Source organism: Molothrus ater, chromosome Z (genome assembly GCF_012460135.2).
Source record: "Molothrus ater isolate BHLD 08-10-18 breed brown headed cowbird chromosome Z, BPBGC_Mater_1.1, whole genome shotgun sequence".
Classification (NCBI taxonomy): domain Eukaryota; kingdom Metazoa; phylum Chordata; class Aves; order Passeriformes; family Icteridae; genus Molothrus; species Molothrus ater.
In genome coordinates, this window is record NC_050511.2 from 7,630,538 (window position 1) to 7,649,515 (window position 18,978).

Consider the following 18,978-nt stretch of genomic DNA (forward strand, 5'->3'; position numbering starts at 1 on the left):
GCCACCAGCCCCTGCTCAGGTGTATTTTGCTGCTTCTGGCACTGCCAAGAGCCCACCTTCAAATGCCATTGCTGCATTGCCTAGCAGCCACTCTCTGCCACTCCCAGATGACAAGAAATCCTCCAGTGCACCCTCTCAAGCCCATGTGCATCTGGAGACAGGTGAATCTCTTCTAGCTGCTCTACTGACATAAAGTGAGCTCTAAGGAGAAAGCACACCCAACCCCACGCCATGCCATAGCAATACTTCAGTTATGCTTTTAGTATTGGGATGGGAATGATCATTAAATCCAGTAAATGCCCGTTTCTGGAATTCTGTAGAGTAGTGATGTTCTGTCACTTCCTGCTCTTGGAGAACTCTGTGTTGTTTGTTCATGGCAGCCAGCCCTGGGACTGCAGTTATGTGCTTGGCATACGTACGGTACTTGCTTGAGCACTTTCTAGAAAAGTTAAGACCCTTTTCACCCTACTGGGAACAGGCAGCTTCTGATAGTGTTCTGCCTCTAATCCAGTGACACCTCAAACTTGTAAGGCTGTTGCAGGCCCACTTCCTCATTCAGATGGAGGTAGCAGAATTCCTGCAGCAGCAGGGCAAGGTCTTATATTTTTCATGCATTCAGAGGTAGGAAAAAAGTATGGGGGGGCAGTTTGTGCAGGATTTTGGAGACACTGTCACAGAAGTTCTCTGACTTCTGTCCTGTGGTGGTAGTTGGTGTAGCTCAAGTCTAGAGTGTCAGTACACACATGGTTCTTTCCTGCCAGCATGTTCCAGCAAAACTGTGACAGGATTCAGGAGACCCTGTAGTTTAGTTTAGTAATTTTTTAATGTTTCCTGAATGTTCAGATCAAAACCAACAAAATAAAAAACAAGCACAAAAAATACCCCAAACAACGCAACAGGTTCATGTTTCTATTTTAGACTGTCCTTGTTCTTCTGTGCTTTTCCAAACTAGATGTTTGTTAGGGTGACAGATATGCAAATGAAGTAAGCCTAGGCCCCTGGTCCATCCCTGTAGTATCTGCATCTCACCAAGGAATATTCCAGGTTAAAAATTTGTGTGTTAATTGACTTAATCATGTTGTGTCTACCACTGTTGATGCCTGTATTTTGACTTATATGAATATATACGTATCTGGAGACTTGTAGCTCTGCATTGCTTTTCTTCAGAATATGATGATTGAGGGTTGAGTTTTGTTTTGGGTTTTTTTGGTTTTTGGTTAGGGGGTTTTTTTTGTGGATTTTTACACAGGGAGATTGAATAATTCCATAAGGTCACAGCCAGGTCTAGCCCTATGTAGGTCTTCTCAATATCTCAGATACCAAGTTTGTCTGTTTAAGCAGAGTACATTTACTGAAATCTAGTCCCTCATCCCACCAGCGTGGTGGACAGACAGATGTGCCCTTCACATGTGTTATCACAGCACATGGCCATCACAGTTGGGAAGTCTCCATGCCTGCCTGATCTTTCTCAGGTTCAGTTTCATGGCCAGGCTGGTTGTGAAATTCAATGCAGAGTTTGTAGAGTAGAACACCAAAAAGACTTCCAAGAATTGGAGCTGTGACTGGGATCCACCACCAGGAATGATCAGCCCTAAAATGAAACACAGAAGAGGCAGCTGGTGAGCCAGACTGGAACCACTGCCCTGCCACCGCATCCTGCTGGGGCAGGAGTGAGCTGTGTGAGCAGAGGAGTCTGTCCCACTCCAGGCACTAAGCCTACAATTGGCTTAGACAAATTTGCTTTGCCCCCATGTAACTGCTGGAGGGAAGGTAATTTTCCCCATCAGCATGGAAAGGCAGCTCCACACTGCAGGTTTCTTGTTCTCCAAAAGAAATGGGCTGTGTGGTCTTGATGAGTGGGACTCTCAGACACACACAGGCATTTTGCCTCCCTGTTTCCAGTAAAATCTGTGACTCCTCTACTGAGCTCTCAAATATATTTTCTGGGAATTTAAGGAAAGTGGGCATCCAGGACAGGAGACTCTGGTAATGACTTCCCCATAGGAAAAGCTGTAACATAATAGCATCTTACTAGACAGAGGAAGGCAAGGTTTCATGTCCAAATTCAGACTCTAAATTTAGGAGACCTGTTCAGCAATCCACCTGCATTCAGGTGAGCTGCATTCTGGCTCTCTGCTCACTGAAAAAAACAGCTGGATCTCCAGTGAACAGACAGACAATTTGGTGCCCAGACTGAAGTATCTGAGTGTCAAGGTGAATCCCATGCTGGAGAATCAGTGTACTCCAAATTTTGTGCACATAATACAGAAGGCTCCCATAGGCACAACCCTCATACTCTGCAGTGCTACCATCACTTGGTCCAGAGAAAAAAGGCTTCATGACACATTTTATCTTGTGCTTATCTCCTCCCCTGGCAAGCTGAGCAGGGTAAGAGCAAAACAGGTCACTCACGAGAAGACTTCCATTCCCCAGCCAGCCATTGCCGTGAAGATCCGTGGGGGCAGGTCCCTGGAGGGGTTTATGGCATAGCCTGTGTTCAGCCCCATTCCCAGACCGATGCCCAGGACCAGCACACCCGTGAGCATGGGCTGAGCACCTTTGACAGCTGCGTTGTTTTTCTCATCATGGATGACTAGAATACCCAGGATCAGCATAACTGTTGCTGTAAACTGCAGGAGCAGAAAAGGGAGAAGAACATGTCAGGAGAGAGGATGGGGATGGTTGAAAGATCCTGCTCAGCCGAGGAGAAGAGACTTCCCAGAATGAAAAAGCAGATGAGATTCATGATCTGATCAAGGCAGGAGGGACCCAAATATTACTCCTTCCTCACAGGTGGACTGAAGAAAATTTTTTTCTCAGCAGAAAACCTCATCACCAAGACTGATACAAACTTCTCAGCAATGTCATCTCTCTCTATCTTTCAAGTCAGGGAAATGGTTTCTTTTAAGTACATTCTGTCTAATAAGAGTAGAGCCATAACAAACTGCTTACAAGACAAACCTGATCATCTCTAGAGAAAGTGAGGTTTTGTACAGCCTGTATGCAGATATCAGATTCTCACCTGGGGAACTGAATTTCCCATCAGTGACTACATAGCTGGCATTTGTAGATTTGCAGTGCCCAGGACATCAAGAAGCATCGTTTTGATAGAGGTGATGACACCTGTCTCTTTCTGCTTTAGAAAATGCAGCTGGAGAGACTTGGACTGCTTGCACAGACATCAGCAAAAACAGAAAACCAGAAACTGCAGCTTTTGGCAAAGTGCTGTCAGTCTTATTTTCTTTCTTTTGCATCAAGGACACTGGTCCACAGAAGGCTGAGGGGATCCATTCCCCCCCTCTAGGCTCTTCCACCATCCTCTTCGTCATGCCCAGGCAGGAATTTTATCAGCTCAGAGTCCAAATCATAGGCTTCCAAAGATTTGCATTGGAAGTGAATCTTCCTTCCCTAATGTCTCAGTGCCCTACATCCCCATGAAGAATCCCTTTCCTATTTCTGGGCATATGGACTGCACTGTAAGCTGGGAATCCACTGCACACAGTCTCAATGGGTCTGTTCCAACACAGAGTTCAGTCCAGGCTGTGCTCATGTGGAGACAGTCCCAGGCTCTCTGTGCTGGGGAGGGGCAGCCAGCACAGCTGCTGAGGAGCATGGAGAGGGTGTAGAATCCAATAAAGAAAGGAACAGTTCAGCCCAGAACCCAGAGGAGATGGCTGGTGATATAGCTCAGCTTCTCACTTCTCACTGCTTGAACAGCATGCAGGGAAGTTGTCTGGAGAGCCCCTGGAACATGTTGTGGAGCAGCCTTCATGTATTAGACTCTGGTCAGAACCCTTTAGGCTTGCTCAGCCACTAAAGGTGCCTTGGATCCTACCTTTCAGATGCCTGCCTGGATGCTGGGCTCCTTGGGAAAAGAGGTTGTGGTTGTCTGTGCATGTCAGGCTGTGGGGACCTGTAGCAGCCCTGCACCACCCACCTTCTCCTGGCACACCACAAACATTCCCACTGACCTCTGTGAAGAAGGCTCCCTGCAAGGATACATTGGAAGCAGGGTACGTAGAGAAGATCATCGCTGTGGCAGTTGGTCCTGTCACTGTAAAGCTCCCATTGGTGTAGTGATAAAGAGCATCTAGGAGAAGTGGGAATTATGGAAGTTAGCACAGCATTTCATCCCACAGGACACACACACAAGTCCACCTGTTGCAGCCAGCACAGACATCAGGGATAAGGGAGGCAGTGGAAGATGTGATGGAGGTGGCACACTCCTTGCAGAGCATGATCTCACCAATAGCTGATACCCACAGACTTTGGTCTGCACTCACTTCCTTACACCTACCAGCTCCCTATTCCTGCTCCAGGAGCCTGGGGTAGCCTGGGTGGTCTGAATGCACTGGAGGCCTCCAACCCTCTACCCCTCAGAGACATGCTAGAGACAATGGGTGGTGTGCCTTTGCTCACAGCTCAAAACCCTAAATGGCTGCAAACCTGTGTTCCACAGAGCAGTAGAGTCCCCCCAGAGCTCCAGCAGCACCTAATACATGGGAGTTCATGTAAATAAAACCCTGCAGACCTGGAAACAAAATGCTGACAAAATGCAGCTACTGCCCTTCTGCTGAAGACAGGTCTCGGAAGTGGGAATGCCCTGAGTAAAAGGAGCTGTGTTCTCCGGGATGTGCATGTCCTTCCCAGAGGTGTATCTGGGACCTGCTCTGAACTTGAGCTGCACTCTGTCCCACAATTTAGAGCTTGCCCTCCTCACCCAGAAATCATGCTGGGTACTGCAAAAGGACATATTTTTGACAACACTGTGGGTTGACTGAAATTATGCCTGCAGCAAACTCTGTGATAAAAGACACAACCCTACCGTAGTAGAGAGCAAAGACGGTGGCTGCTGCCAAAAAGGAGCCCAGGAACTGGCCGATTACATAAGCTACAAGCGTTTTCGAGGAGATGTTTCCTAAAACACACTGTGTAACAGTGATGGCAGCATTCAGATGAGCTCCTGCAAAATCACAGAAAAAAGAGGCCTCAATACTGATGCAGCTGTTTTGGAACATGTGACATGGTGGATGCCCCATCCCTAGAAATATTCAAGGCCCAGTTGGACAGGGCTGTGAGTAACCTGCTCTGGGGTTGATGTTTCCGCTCCTTGCAGGGCAGTTGGACTGGATGAACTTTAAAAGGTCTCTTCCAACCCAAATTATTCTTTGGTTCTCTGCCCCATGCCTTGGAGTGATCACCCAGACATACCCAGAACAACAAGGCTCTCTCAGGCCAGGGTGTTACTCCTGCACAAACACAAAATGATCCTTTCTCTCTCTACAGCTGAATCATGCAGGTAAAAGAGCTCCTAGCTAGTCTTCTAAGAACTCTGTACACCAAAGGCTGCCTCACCTGCCAGATATACCTCTCTTGGGAAGGTATGAGTTTCCCTATGAGTTTCTCAAGGAGCTTCTCCCTACTGAGCTTAAAAAGAGACCATACTTCAGCACATTTTACATAGCTACTGGTAGATAAGGACCTCGTTTTGATGGAACACTTTCTGTGGAGGAGGTTGGTATCACAGTGGTGCTTTTGAAGACTAAGTGGGTCTGGGTCTCATGCCCTTGATGCAAACCACATATGTTCTCCAGGCCTCCTGTCCCCAGGAGTCTAGAGAAAATATTTATTTTTCCTCCCTGATAGGTATAAACTTTGAGAGTCAGTAAATGTTCCAGCCTTCACAACCATCGTCTACTCCAGAATCCAAAAGGGGTAAGATGCAGACACCCATCATTTCATCAAAATGCAGGACAGAGTGAAGTGGAAGTGCATGTACCAGCTGCTACAGTCCAAGAATCACAAATGGAATGGGGCTGATCCCTTCTTATACCCTCTGCTCTTTTGTGGGTATGGCCAGCCATTTGGTCAGAGACCACAAAAAGCCTCTTGTGACGCAGATGAAGCCAAATTACTATGTCAGGAAGGTGTGAAGTTTGTTTTGTAACCATACTATTTCTGGCTGAGCTGAGATCCCTTCTGCACTGCCCTCTGCCTTCAACAGATCAGCTCCTTCTCAAGAGTCACTTGGGACTGTAGGACCTACTTTCCTCAGTCTGCTTTCCCCAGGGTGTTTCCACCAGCTCCAAAAGGACAAGAAAATCAAGAGCTGACTGCTCCTGACTGCTCACATGGAAAATTTTTCCTTTCCAAGACAACCCCAGGTTTGGACCTCTGTCTACTCCAACAGTTCAAGAGCAAGGATTTGCTTTTAACTTTCTGCCCATTAGGGCCCTTAATGCCTTAATGTTTTCTCTTGGTGCAAATGAATGCAGAAATTGCAGAAGGCAAAGGTAATCCTCTTGTCATGTGATGGATGCCACCTCATGGACCCAAAACACCACTTCCCAAGTTCACATGAGGCATCTGTGCATGGGTGTGTGAGATAAGGAGAAAATTTCCATAGCATTCCTTTTGCAACATAGCAGTAATCTCTCCTTCGCAATAAATTATTTACTTCTCCATGGGTCATATCAGCAGCAGGTTTTGGGAGGTCCCTGTCTCCATGGGCTATGTTGGCATGTCCCAAATTGTGGAGGTGCTGAAACCTGGCTCTGCTGGACGCAACAGAAGGGGCTGGCCAAACCTCCTCCCCTCTCCCTGTCCCACTTGCCCTGTCACAGCTCAAAACACAAGCTGGGGTCAGTATTCTGCACGTATGCTGTGCGTGCCCTGTCCCTGGCCTCTCCTGCTTTTCATGCCTGGGGACTCTAGGACTGCTTTTTTGAGGTGAGGGCACTCTCCATGTCATAACACACCCCTCCACACCCCACTCCTCCTGTCCCCAGTGCACATGGCCTTTTTGGGACATGGATATGTCCCATGTTTGACAGTGCTGCTCACCAGATATTTTTCCAGCTGCATAGATACCCAAGGTAACACCAATGCCAAATGCCATGTTGATGCTCAGATACTGACCAGTGTTTCCTTTTCCCAATACCACTTGTGCCACAGAGGACAAGCCAAAAACCTGTGTAAAAAGACAGAGAGAAAGGAGTGTTAAAAGTATTTTTGTTGCTGTGGTAGACTGAGCTTCTTTGCTATTTTTCCTGCAAAAGTAATGAGCTCCCAAAGACAGGAAGTCTCTAAGGTGTCAGAAGAAAAAGAACAACCCTGCCCTTCAAAAATTGAAGTGATACCTGTGATTGGTGCCCATCAAACCAAATTAGGCACTTTCATTATGGTTGGGTATGGAGATACAAACCCCAAACACTCACACCAAGAGCTGGGGCTCAGTGGGGTCATTCACACAGGCACACTGCAGATGTCTCTGCCTGAAACCAGGGGCATGAACTGGGGAAGCATCACCGTGGACCACTGGGAGACAACATCCAAGGTGGATGGAAGGAGGGTGTGCAAATTCTTACTGTCCTTCTTTTCCTGGTGTGCAATTTGTGGACTAAATATGTCATTTGGGCAGCACACCACTATTTGCCAAACTCAACTCTAATTTTGGTAACATTCAAGCAAAAAACAAGAAAGGAAATTCTGGTTTAACTTTTCCATTCAACACATATATTTTTAGTTTGGAAACAGCCAAAGTTTCAGTGGGTTTTTTTAGTGACTAAAGGAGAACCAGGGGAAAAAACTAGAGGTAAACACTTTTCAGCAGGAAAACACATATTCAAGACATTGCTCTGTCCTGAAAGAGAGAATTCTATTTCATGCTTTTGATGTGGTAAGAGTGGAAAAATCAGTTCTTTGCATGCTCTTGCACTGAAATCTAGAGAAGGACAAGGCATCTCTTGAGGTTTCTGCCTCATAAACCACTGAGGGTTTGGAAAGTGTATCCTGTTCTTTGGACTGCATTGATGTTTATCCAAGGTGACACGTCTTTCAAAGACAAGAAAGTCAATATGTTCTCCAGCACATAAGCTTCTGCTTTGGCTTGTACTATTTAACTGTGATTTTTTCTGGCTACTCTGCCTGCATCCAAATTTTATCTCATGTGTCTGCTTCCCCTCACTGCTTTCAGACATCACCCAAATCCCCTGTTCCCCAGAGAGGCTGCTCTTCTTATCACTCTTGTAGACACAGACCACACTCTGTGCTCTGCACAGAGCTACAGCCCCCACAGTGTGAGCCCTTCTCAGTCTGCCTCAGCAAAAGCCCCCAGAAACAGTTTGTGATGTCCCCTTAGCATCTGCAAATTACACAAAATCTGTCTCTGATTTTTTCATCTCTCTTTTTCATCTCTGATTTTTCCAAAGCCAGATACAAAAGACAACAAATATGTAAGGCACGAGTTATGCAGGAGAGCACACAGGTGCAGAGAGGGTTGCACAGGAGGAGACATGACTGTTCATAAACAGCATTATCCTGAAAAAAAAACACAAGATAGGACACAGAATCTGGTTTTCAGCACAGATCCAAACTTCTGTTTTCTTCCTGTATCCTCACAGCCCGAAAAAACCATTTATTTCAATTTCTTCTTCCCTAGTCCTTGTACTGCTTAGTCCTGCTGCCTGGTTCCTCTTACCAACACTTCCTGTCCATTAAACTGAGAGGAGTGAGTGAGTGGAGTGAGTGTTATCATCCAAATAACAGCCATTCAGGCATCCTGGAGGTGCATCCAGAGCACAGCCTCTTGCACTGAGGGCCAAGGTGCTGCTGAGGAGTTGGGTGCTCTATACTTTGTTCTGATGCTGGATGCTGTTTTGTCTTCAGCCCTTGATGGGGCCCAAGGGCAGTGCCCTCCTTTTCTCTCTTCCCTCCCATGGATCAGTGAAGGAAGAGCCAGTGTAACCTGCAGGCTGCAAAACCTGCCTTGAGCTGTCAGAGTGCAGAGTAAATTCTCCACCTCATACTGCTTCCCTGACAGGACAACCCTGAAGTTGTTCTTTATCACCTGGGAACTTCTACCACCAAATAATGGAGAATGGAAAAGGCAAAAGAATTTGCTAAGCTGCTGCAGAGGAGTCATAGACATCTGTACTCTGACTTACTATTGGGTGCAAAACTACCTGGGAGTGAAATTCAAAGAGCTGGATGTGCAAAAATTACATGATAGAAAGCAACCATGCTCAGTACAGGCAGTTGTTGCCCTTGGAAATGAGCGCCTCTCTTGGTACAGAAAGCTGTGTCAGAAGGTCCCTATGCTTACACAAATCTTCATTTCTTCCTCTTTAAACCTCCAAGTTGTTTAGGTTATGCCCAGCCTTTGCATGCCAGCCTCTGTCCAGTCTAAAGTATCTCATCCCAGGCTAAGTCCAGGTGTGGCAAATTGGCACAGATAGACACTGGGCCTTTTCAGAGGGAGGATCTCATTCTGTTCTGTTAATCAAACACTCAAAATCTCTGGTACCAGTGGGTACTTCACCCCCAGCAGCCCCTACAGTGACGGCAAAACCTTCCTAATCCTCTACCCAAACATTTCTGAAGCAGCCCACAAGCTCAAACCCACTTAATTATTTCTTTGTGAAACAGATCCCTCAGGCAAGGGGGCAGTTTATGATTTACATAAGCACTGTTCAATTGGCTTCAAGAAAATCAAAAGTGAAATCCTGGCATGCTTCACACCCTGTAATTACATTTCCTAATGGTGGGTTGTGGTTCTGGAGAATTTCTCTGGTAAGTTCATTACCCTGGCAACCCCAGGGGGAAGATGGATGAATGCTATTTTCATTTTGCAGCAGCTGTCAGTGATAGAAGAGGCTGGGTCTGTTCCCCAGACCAGTTCACTTCCCCCCAAGCTACACCACACCTCTGGCACAGCAGAAGGAAAAGCCTCCATTCACTCTATGGGATCTTCTACAAGCATTGTAGACACTACTCTTTTATTTCACTCCCAAACTCTTCCTCAATTTTCTCCTAGAAGAGAACTGAAAGAGCAGCATGTCCAGAAAGGGCAGTGGAGGTGGAAAAGGGCCCACAGGAGTATAGATTTGATGAGGAGGAGCTGCAGGAGCTGGGGATGTTCAGTCTGGAGAAAAGGAGGCTCAGGGAGGACCTGATCACTTTCTCCAGCCCCCTGACAGGAGGGTGTAGGCAGGGGGACTGGTCTCTTCTCCCACGTAACAAGCAACAGAGTAAAAGGAAATGATCTCAAATTGTGCCAGGGGAGGATTAGATTGGATCTTAGGAAAAATCTGCCCACCAGCAGGGTTGTCAATCATTGGAACAGGCTGCCCAGAGAAGTGGTGGGTTTCCAGATATTAAATATATATAATACCTTGGAGGTACTTAAAAGACATGTAGTTGTAGCACTCAGGGATGTGGTTTAGTGGTGGCCTCCACAGTGCCAGGTTAATTCTTGAACTCTTAAAGGTCTTTCCCAACCTAAATAATTCTGTGGTATTTTAATTCTATCCACTTCCCTCTCTTCCAGCACCCACCTCCCTTTCCCTGCATTACTTTTTTGCTCCAGAAGGTTTGTGGCAGATGGTCTGGCTGCTGGGAAACTGCCACCCCACCAAAGGAGAGAGGGATGAGCAGCAGCAACCCCTGGGTAGCCCTGAGGATGTGGCAGGAAACCACTGACCTTACACATCGCTGCCTGAAATGGCTGCGCACACACACACACACACACGCACACACGCACACGCACACGCACAGACTCCTCCTTACCATGAGGATGAATGTTCCCAGTGCTTCTGCCAGCATCTGCCTTATGGTAATGTTATTAGTCTTGAGCACCTTCTTAGTCTTCTCCAGCATTGTCTTCCCCGCCTCCTTGACGCGGCCTCTGCGCTCCTGTTGTGATGGCACACTTCACTGCACTGAGCTAGGTTACCCTTTGAAACTTGGCACCCTCTCTTCCGCCCCAGACACTTTCTCTCCTTTGGTTAACCATGAACAAGCCAACAAAGCAGCAGCGAGCCTCAAAGTCTTTCCCCCAGCCCTCCCCTCCCTCCCCCATATGCCATCCTATAAAAGCTCTATGGTAGGGATGCAATATTTCTGTTATGAGGGCACTGGTGACACTGTGCCTCTGCCCAGGAGAGCCCAACCCCAGAACACCGGAGCTGTCAAAAGCCTTGATGTGCTCCTGATGCCTGTCTTTCTCCTTAACCTTTTCTACAGGAACTGAACAGGAATTTTGGTTCTGCTCTGCATTGTAACCCATTGACTGGCGGTTTGGTACTGGATTTTTTAAACAGATTGGATTGGGACTGTTTGCCTGTGCAAGACTATTGGGTACATCTTCTGCAGCAAGGATGCTCTGCCTGGAGCTGGTGTGCCCTGCTGTCTGCAGCTGGGAAGAGCACAGTGCATTGTTTCAGGTGGAATATTTGCTCTTGTTGAATGCACCTGTGCATTCTGCAGATGCCTTCACACTCACAGAGAGCCTTGCCACCAGCCACCCTGTCCATCCTCTCATACTGGGCAAGGAGAAACCAACCTCAGCAAGGAGAGGTGGCCCAAGAGATCTGCAGTCTTACCTGGCTGCCAGAGCAGAACCATTGCTGTCCTGATTCCTCCTCCATCTCCTCATTCCCTCTATCTCCCTGCTCACCAGGTGCTCTTACCTTTCCACAGTGAAAAGGTTTTAATACCTTTGCTTAATCATGGATAAACATATCCACTGAACACTCAAGACCTTTTCCCTCAAACCTTTTCTGGTTATTTGCTGGTTTTCTTCGCCTTCCTCGCAACCTGCTGCAGTTTCTCAGTGTGGCTCTGGAGGGGACAGCTCTGCACAAGTGTCAGCAGCTGCCCCGATAGGGACAGGGTGCTCTGCTCATGCTGCCCCTGGCCTTGCCTCCCTCTCCTCTACTGCATGGCAAAAGTTCATGAGCTTTTCTTTCACCCACGGGGCACTCAGCAGCTGTATGGAAGACCCTGGGAAGCTGATTCTCCTCTCTGCTCCATAGATCATTGTATGTCTTGTTGCAGGGAGAGTTTTATGTACTGGGGTAATCCCTCCTCCAGTGACAGATTAGCTATTGACCTTAGTGAACACCTGGCTAAATATGCAGTAAATTACTGGTCTGTCTCTGATACTGAGGATCATTTAATTATGATGGATGGTAATCATGTTGCTTGCGAGGGTGTTTCTACAGCACATTTCTAGGTGGGAAGGTTTCTGTTCTGTGGGTTTGTGACCCATGCTGCAGCACAGAACAAACCTTTCTAGGTCACTTCATCCTCTGCTATGCAAATGTTTACTGGTGGAGCACAAAGCATGGGTCCTGGACAAGACCCTCAAGTTTCTTCTGCTCATGGTGATTTCCAGCTGACTTTACATGTCACCTGAAATCCTTGTGTCTCTGCATTATGGAGATCTCACAGCCTTTCTCCGATGGACAAGGTGTCAGTGGGTCAGTAACACCCACAACTGGACCTACAACTTTCTTTTTTCTCCTATATCTCAGGGAGCCTTCCAAGTGGATTCCTTCCCTGTGGGCAAACCGTGAAGCTGCTGTGTATCTGATAGGCTTTGTCTCCTGCATTCAGGCATCAGTTGTAGGCATCTCGATATTCTGATTCGGGCTGAAAAACAGACAGCCACTTTCTGGGAACACTGGGCTCCCGGGGACTTGCAGTCTCCTCAGGGAAAAACGCAATCCCAGTTTGCAATAGAAATCTTTGGTTTGGTGATAATATTTGCAGCATAATTCCCAATATTACCATCAAACTCTGTAAAACTCCAGCATGCTTCTAGGAGCTTGTGCTTTTATACAGGTCGTTCCACAAGATGGCACTGAGACATTAATTTCTCCCCTTAAGATGTTCTGAAGGACTCCTCTGTTGGCTGCTGAAAATGTGAGAATCATTTAATTTTGAGGTTCTGATGGCCATTTTGAGACATTAAAGTGACCTGCTAGTGTTCAAGGACTGTAAAAATAACAAAACCATCACCTTTCCAAAGGTCATGTAGGTCAGAGCACCTCTGCTCTGCGAGTACACAAGTACAAAGTGTGTGAGCCTGTGCCTGAGTTTATAACAAGCAGAGAAAAATAGGCTCCAAAGGGCAATTTTCCTCACCTAAAATAAGCATCTGATGCTAGACCCATGAGTCATGCTAGATTCTGGCACTTTCCCTCCAGTGTCTTCACACAGACATGGAGTGATGGGCTACAACATGCACCCCCACGACTGCCAGGTGGGCTGGACTGCCCCTTCTCCCTGCATCCAGACATGATGATCTTGAGCAAGTGCAAGCCAAGTGAGTCAGCCAAGGGCTGGATTGCAAATATCTGCTGGTTTCCCAACAGCGACCTGCCCACACTTGCTCGGTTTCACTTACCCGCAGGGCTGACGAGGGTCTCTGGGGTCACTAAACACTGTCCCCTACTGACACAGGCAGCCCCACCATATCTGCTCTTTGGTGACCTGGCCACTCTGCATTTTAGTGGTAGATGGCTGTTACCCAACTTCTTCTCTTGCACCCTGTTACCAGAATTTGGTGCTCTGAAGATTAGACACTTTCCTCTGATTTTCAGCCAAATTCTCAAAGCCATTTGTCCATGTGCAGCATTAGCCCATCACAGTCATGAGTTAACTTACTTCTTGCTATCACTTAGTGATCCTGTAAGGTTTGTTAAAGAGCATTGGCTGCCCATGCTTAACTCCATACCACCTCCTGATGTTTGCCTAGATACCCTCACAGGTTCAAACTTCACTCAACAGTGGTCCGACAATGATTTTGCCACATTTTCCACTTCACATTAAGCAACAAACCAAACCCACTTTACTCCCCAAGACAGGTGTGCCCTCAGCACTACTAATAAAAGTCTCAGTTTGGAAAGGAAAGTTTTGGCACAGTCAATGTCCACTAACAGTTCTGGTGTTGATATCCAAGGTAATGAAGAATTAGGAGAAAAATGCCCCTGGGTGCTGCAAGAGCAGCCCTGGGAAGAACAAGGACCCAGGCAGTCCAGGACATTCAGCAAGGAATAACTTCTCTGACTCAATTTGACAGTGCACATGCTTCCTCTGCACCCAGGAGCTCATTTATCTCTTAATTGGTTCTAATCAGTAGGTGGAACATTGCCACTCCATTCACTTCAGCCCTGCTGGTGGAGCGTTTTCTCCTCAGAGGCCAAGAGGAGCATAAACAGACAGCTGAGCAGAAGAGCTGCTCACCATGGGCAAGAACAGCTTGTTCCTCAATCTGACCAGATGAATAGGGCACTAAAATATCTCCAGTGCCCTTCAAGAAGCAAGACCCAGTCAGAGAGATCCTAACAGCACTGGTATGGCCTTCTCTGTCCAGGACAGACCCTGTTTGACATAACCTGGAGCACCCGCTCCCTGTGGTCTCATGTTCCACACTCATGGTCTGTCTCCTTCTCTTCTCTATGGATGGCAGGCCCCAAAGAAGCCTCACACACCCCACGTGTCTCTCAGCAGATGTCTTTGCTCTCTGCATCACCACCCCTTCTCCATTCCCAGGATACTGGCCTCCACAGCCTTTCAGCTCATCCATTGTCCCTTGTCCTGAGGCCAGACAAAAGTTCATCACCTGCTGCTCTTCCATGAGATCAGACCTGTTCCAGTCAGAAGTCTCAGGTGGAGATTCTTGGTCGTTCATGGGTGGGCTCCTGCCTTGGGCAGGGTGCTGCCCTGCTCAGACTGCTACAGCTTCAGGGCTGCTACAGCTACAGGGCTACTCAGAGAGAGGTAATCCATGAGGTAATGCTGCCAGCAGGAGCAGAATTACTTGTCTTTGTTTGTCTTTAGGGACAGAGCAAGGCTCTGTGTGATGGGGTTGCCAGGGGTGGTCCTGGTCTCATTGTTGGGCAACAGAGTGGAACCCTCCTGCTCTCCAGGAACCCATCCACCCCATGTTGGGCCACACTCCTCCTGCCCTTGTCTGACTTATCAGACAGGATGAAGTCATTCTTAAATAGAGCAAAGCATGATGGTTTTTGAGGCACCCACCAGCTCTGATCTGTGAAAATCCCTGGAAAATCTCCCCCACCCACAAATATTTAACAGAGAGTTAAATGGAGGCACAGGAGTAGATCAGGTCATAGAATCATAGAATGTCAAGGATTAGAAGGGACCTTAAAGAACATCCAGTCCCAATCCACCCTTGCCGTGGGCAGGGACCTCTCCCACTAGACCAGGTTGCTCAGAGCCCCACCTGGCCTGGCCTTTAGGGCTGGCAGGGATGGGGCACCCACAGCTTCCCTGGACAACTTCTTCCAGAATCTCACCATCTTCACAGTAAAGTATTCTTCCTAATATCTAGTTTACATTTCCCCTCTTTCAGTTTGTACCTATTACTCCCTGTCCTATCACTACAGCTCCTGACAAAAGGTCCCTCTCTGGCTTCTCTGTGGGCCCTTCAGATATTGGAAGGTTCCTATGAGGTCTCCACACAACCTTCTCCAGGATGAACAGCCGCAACCTTCTCAGCCTGTCTTTGTAGGGAAAGTGCTCCTGTCTTATCAACTTAGTGGTCCCCTCTGGACTTTCTCTAACATTCCATGTCTTTCTTATGTTTGGGGCACCAGAACTGTAAGCAGCAGAGGTCCCACAAGGTACCATGGGATTTCCAGGAAGATCATGCTGGCTCCTCACCTGCCATCACCCCTCATTTCCATGACCATCTGGTTCTCCTGACCTGCTCAGGGCCATGTTTCCACTCTACCCCTCTGTGTGAGAGCATCTGCCTGCCTGTGCTGGAGCTCTGCTGTGGGGCTGCATGGGCCCAGGCAGAGAGCAGCAGCAGACTCTGTAGGTTCAAGTGCTCTCTCTGAGCCTTGAGCTGGCTTGAGCTGCCTGCTCTGCTTTCACTCCACAGATAAAGTGGGAGCTGGGAAGCTACAGGCTCACAGGACATCATCATCATCATCATCCTGGAGAAAAGAGCAGCCAGTCTTTCTCCTAGAGGAGCACAAACACATTCTGAAAGGAGAGATCAAAGGGGAAAGCCTCTAGGCTGGGGGAGGAGACACTGTAAAGGAGCTTTTGGAGTTGCATGGTGAAGCCAGCACACTGCTCTGAGTATTTCCTTGCCTCTGACTGTACCCAGAGACAGCACAGCATGGCTGAGCCCCCCTGGCCAGTTTGCAATGGGTTGGCTCTAACAAACAGTGCCACTGACAAAACCACTTGTACTTGATCTCATGCTGTCTTTTCTGCCTCATCCTTTCCCCAGGCACTCCAGTCTAGAGTGCAGGATGTTCTGCAAAACACAGCAACCCAGCATCCACCTGGGCAGCACCAAAAAGCACAAGCATGTGTTGACATTCACAAGGAGCAGAACCAAGCAGGGCCTGCTGACAATCACATAGCCATGCTCCCTTTGCTGCTGGGCAAGGCTGAGCCAGTAGTTCTTCACAGCCACCAGGTGCTTGAGGGTGTACTGCATCCATACATTCCACTCATAGAAGTTAGGCCTTTAAGCCTTTCAAGAGGTGTTGCTAAACCCATAGGGAGGCCACAGAATCAGAGAATCATGGAACATTTTAGCTTTAAGGGGCCTTAAAAACCACCTCGTTCCAACCCCATGCCATAGGCAGGGACACCTTCCACTAGACCAAGTTTCTCAGATCCCCATCCAACCTGGCCTTGAACAACTCCAGGGATGGGGCAGCCACAGCTTCTCTGGGCAACCTGTGCCAGACCCTCACAGAATTTATTCTTAATATCTATTATCTGTCTATTCTTAATATCTATTATCTTAATCAACTATTATCTGTATTCTTAATATCTAATATCTGTCCTCCAGTTTAAGGCCGTTCCCCCTTGCCCTATCACTTCAGGCCCTTGTAAAAAGTCCATCTTTTCTGCAGTCTGTTATCCAGATGTTTTGTGGGGTGAGGAGCTGGCTGGTGACACTAATTATTGCCCATATGTGTAATCAGTGAATTACCCAGCTATCTCCCCCAGAACACAACTGTGCTCTCCCATATCACACCTGCCAGGGGGTGTCTGAAGACCATGCAGCATCTGGCATGACTCACATCAGTGCTGAGCAGTGCCTGCCCCATGGGATTTGTCTCTCCACAGGGAAGGGAAAGACCAGGATGTAGATGGCTGGGTCAGCTTTCCCAGCCTAGCCCACCCCAGCCCAGAGGGCTGCTGCTGCTGGCGCGGACGTGAAGGCATCCAAAGGAAACCACGATAAGCTCCCAGTATCTCAGCTGTGGGGAGATGCCACACATTCCTTGCAGACATGCCCACAAATCCTCTCAGACACTGCCCAGCCTCTCCTGGAGCTCCAAGGATCCCCACAGGCATTTCAGTGCAAGTAGAAATTTCCTCCAGCATCACCTATGCCCCACCACCCTCGTGATCCCTCAGGCCCTTTTGCCTCTCGTGCTGTTTTGAGACACAGGAAAGAGGGGCCAGGTGTGGATCTGAATTGCTCCCTGTCCATTTCCATTCTTTCAGTTTCTGCATGTAAAGACATTGACCCGGAGGAATGCAGAGAAGCTGAAAATCCATCTGTTGATGGGCCCTGAAAACAAGCCAGTTTTCCTAGCTCATGTAGTTTCCCAGCACAAGTCCAGGATGACACAAGTGGCAGCTTCATGAATTGTCCCATAGTAAGCACAGCACTGACATGCAGTTTATTTCCCTAAGCACAGGACACCACATATCAGTCACCACTGACAGTGCAGACATCCCTAACCCTTGGCAATTACTAAATTTTGTCACTGTCTTTTTTTGTCCCTGTGTTTGTTTTTACACAGACATTCGAATGTACACATCCCTATTAGCCATTTCCTAGTGAAGAAGTAACTGTTACACACCACCTTCTGAATTTTGACTTCATAGGAACCTGATTATCAAATCAAATTATCAATATATAATCTTATGAGAATGGCAGAGGATCTGTCCCTCACTCCTGACACGAACCAGTTACAGCTCTCAGGAACTACCTGAGGTGTTTTTGCATAGGACCTGATATGATGGGCCTCTGACCACAGCACAGCCCCCAGGCTCTGCCATGAGATACAAACCATAAGAGGTCTGTGAAGATATGGACAGTGATTTGGCACCTCAATTGTTCATACATGTTCCAAACTACAGCACTAGGCACAGCAGGTGCCTGTCTGCACCTCACACCTACAGGAGCAGCCAGTGAGGAATCTGCTGGGAAATATGTGACTGCTGCAATGACTTTGCTCAGAATAAGATCAAACTGCTATTCATGCACTAGGCTGTGTAATGAATGTTTAAAAGCCCTTGACACAGGATGCTGAAGGTCCTAAAAAGATATCTAAAGATAGACAATTCATGAGGGTAAAAATCCAAGCATGGCTATAAACATGGACACCCAAGTATCACAAGTGGACCCTGAACTGTGAATCATTGAAGATTGTAAAATAGTTTTGGGGAAGTACATTTGTCCTCTTCACACACTCATATCACACTCTTACGGATCTTCTTCACAGGTGCAACCCATCCCACCACCTGGCTACCTGTGCTGTCCAGTGGAATGGGATGTCCACCATTTCAGTACTTAAGTCACAGGACCAGAATACTACCAGAGTTTCCTAGCTGCTGTTTTTCAATTGCTCAGATCTGAGATGACATGAAATTGGTAAAAATAAATTCCTGGCTCTACTGCTCACCAGTGTGAGACCTGAGCATGCACTCTCTTCCCTGCCCATTTCCCCATCTCCAGGGGGTGGCCAAAACACCTTGTTCAGATGCAGCCTGTGGTGGGCAGAGAAGACATTTGCACCTGCACTCAGCATGTTGTGTGATCTCTGCTAAAACTCCAGCCCCAGCTGAGTGCCAGAAGTGTCATCAGCTGCTGGGTCATCCTTCTCATTACTCTTTTCTCCACTGCGCAGTGCAGATAGTGACCTCTTCCAGTTCCAGGACAGCCAAGGACATCCACTTCACCACTGGTGTTGTCAGTGGTCAGAGGGACAAGTGGGAGTGTCCTTCATACCCGCAACAGGTCAAGCCAGCAGAGCAACTCCTCAGCTCACCAGAGCACTTACTATAATGCCTACAGCCATGCAGCAATTCAATGGCATTTTAGATACAGCAAAAGCTTTAGCTGTGGGATATCTATTGCACTGTGTAAGCTTCCTTTCTCTTTCCCTTCAGGAGCTGGAGGAGGCC

General features: G+C 47.7%; 1 protein-coding gene across 1 annotated transcript; it reads right to left on the reverse strand.

The window, feature by feature from the left end:
- Positions 1-1,431: 1,431 nt before the first annotated feature.
- Positions 1,432-14,476, reverse strand: LOC118699512 (aquaporin-7-like). Its single transcript, XM_036403565.2, has 7 exons — positions 14,282-14,476; positions 10,567-10,692; positions 6,844-6,970; positions 4,826-4,963; positions 3,972-4,090; positions 2,413-2,630; positions 1,432-1,591 (listed from the first exon to the last, which is right to left on the reverse strand). The coding sequence occupies exons 1-7, from the start codon at positions 14,474-14,476 to the stop codon at positions 1,432-1,434; spliced, it is 1,083 nt and encodes a 360-aa protein (XP_036259458.2).
- Positions 14,477-18,978: the final 4,502 nt, after the last annotated feature.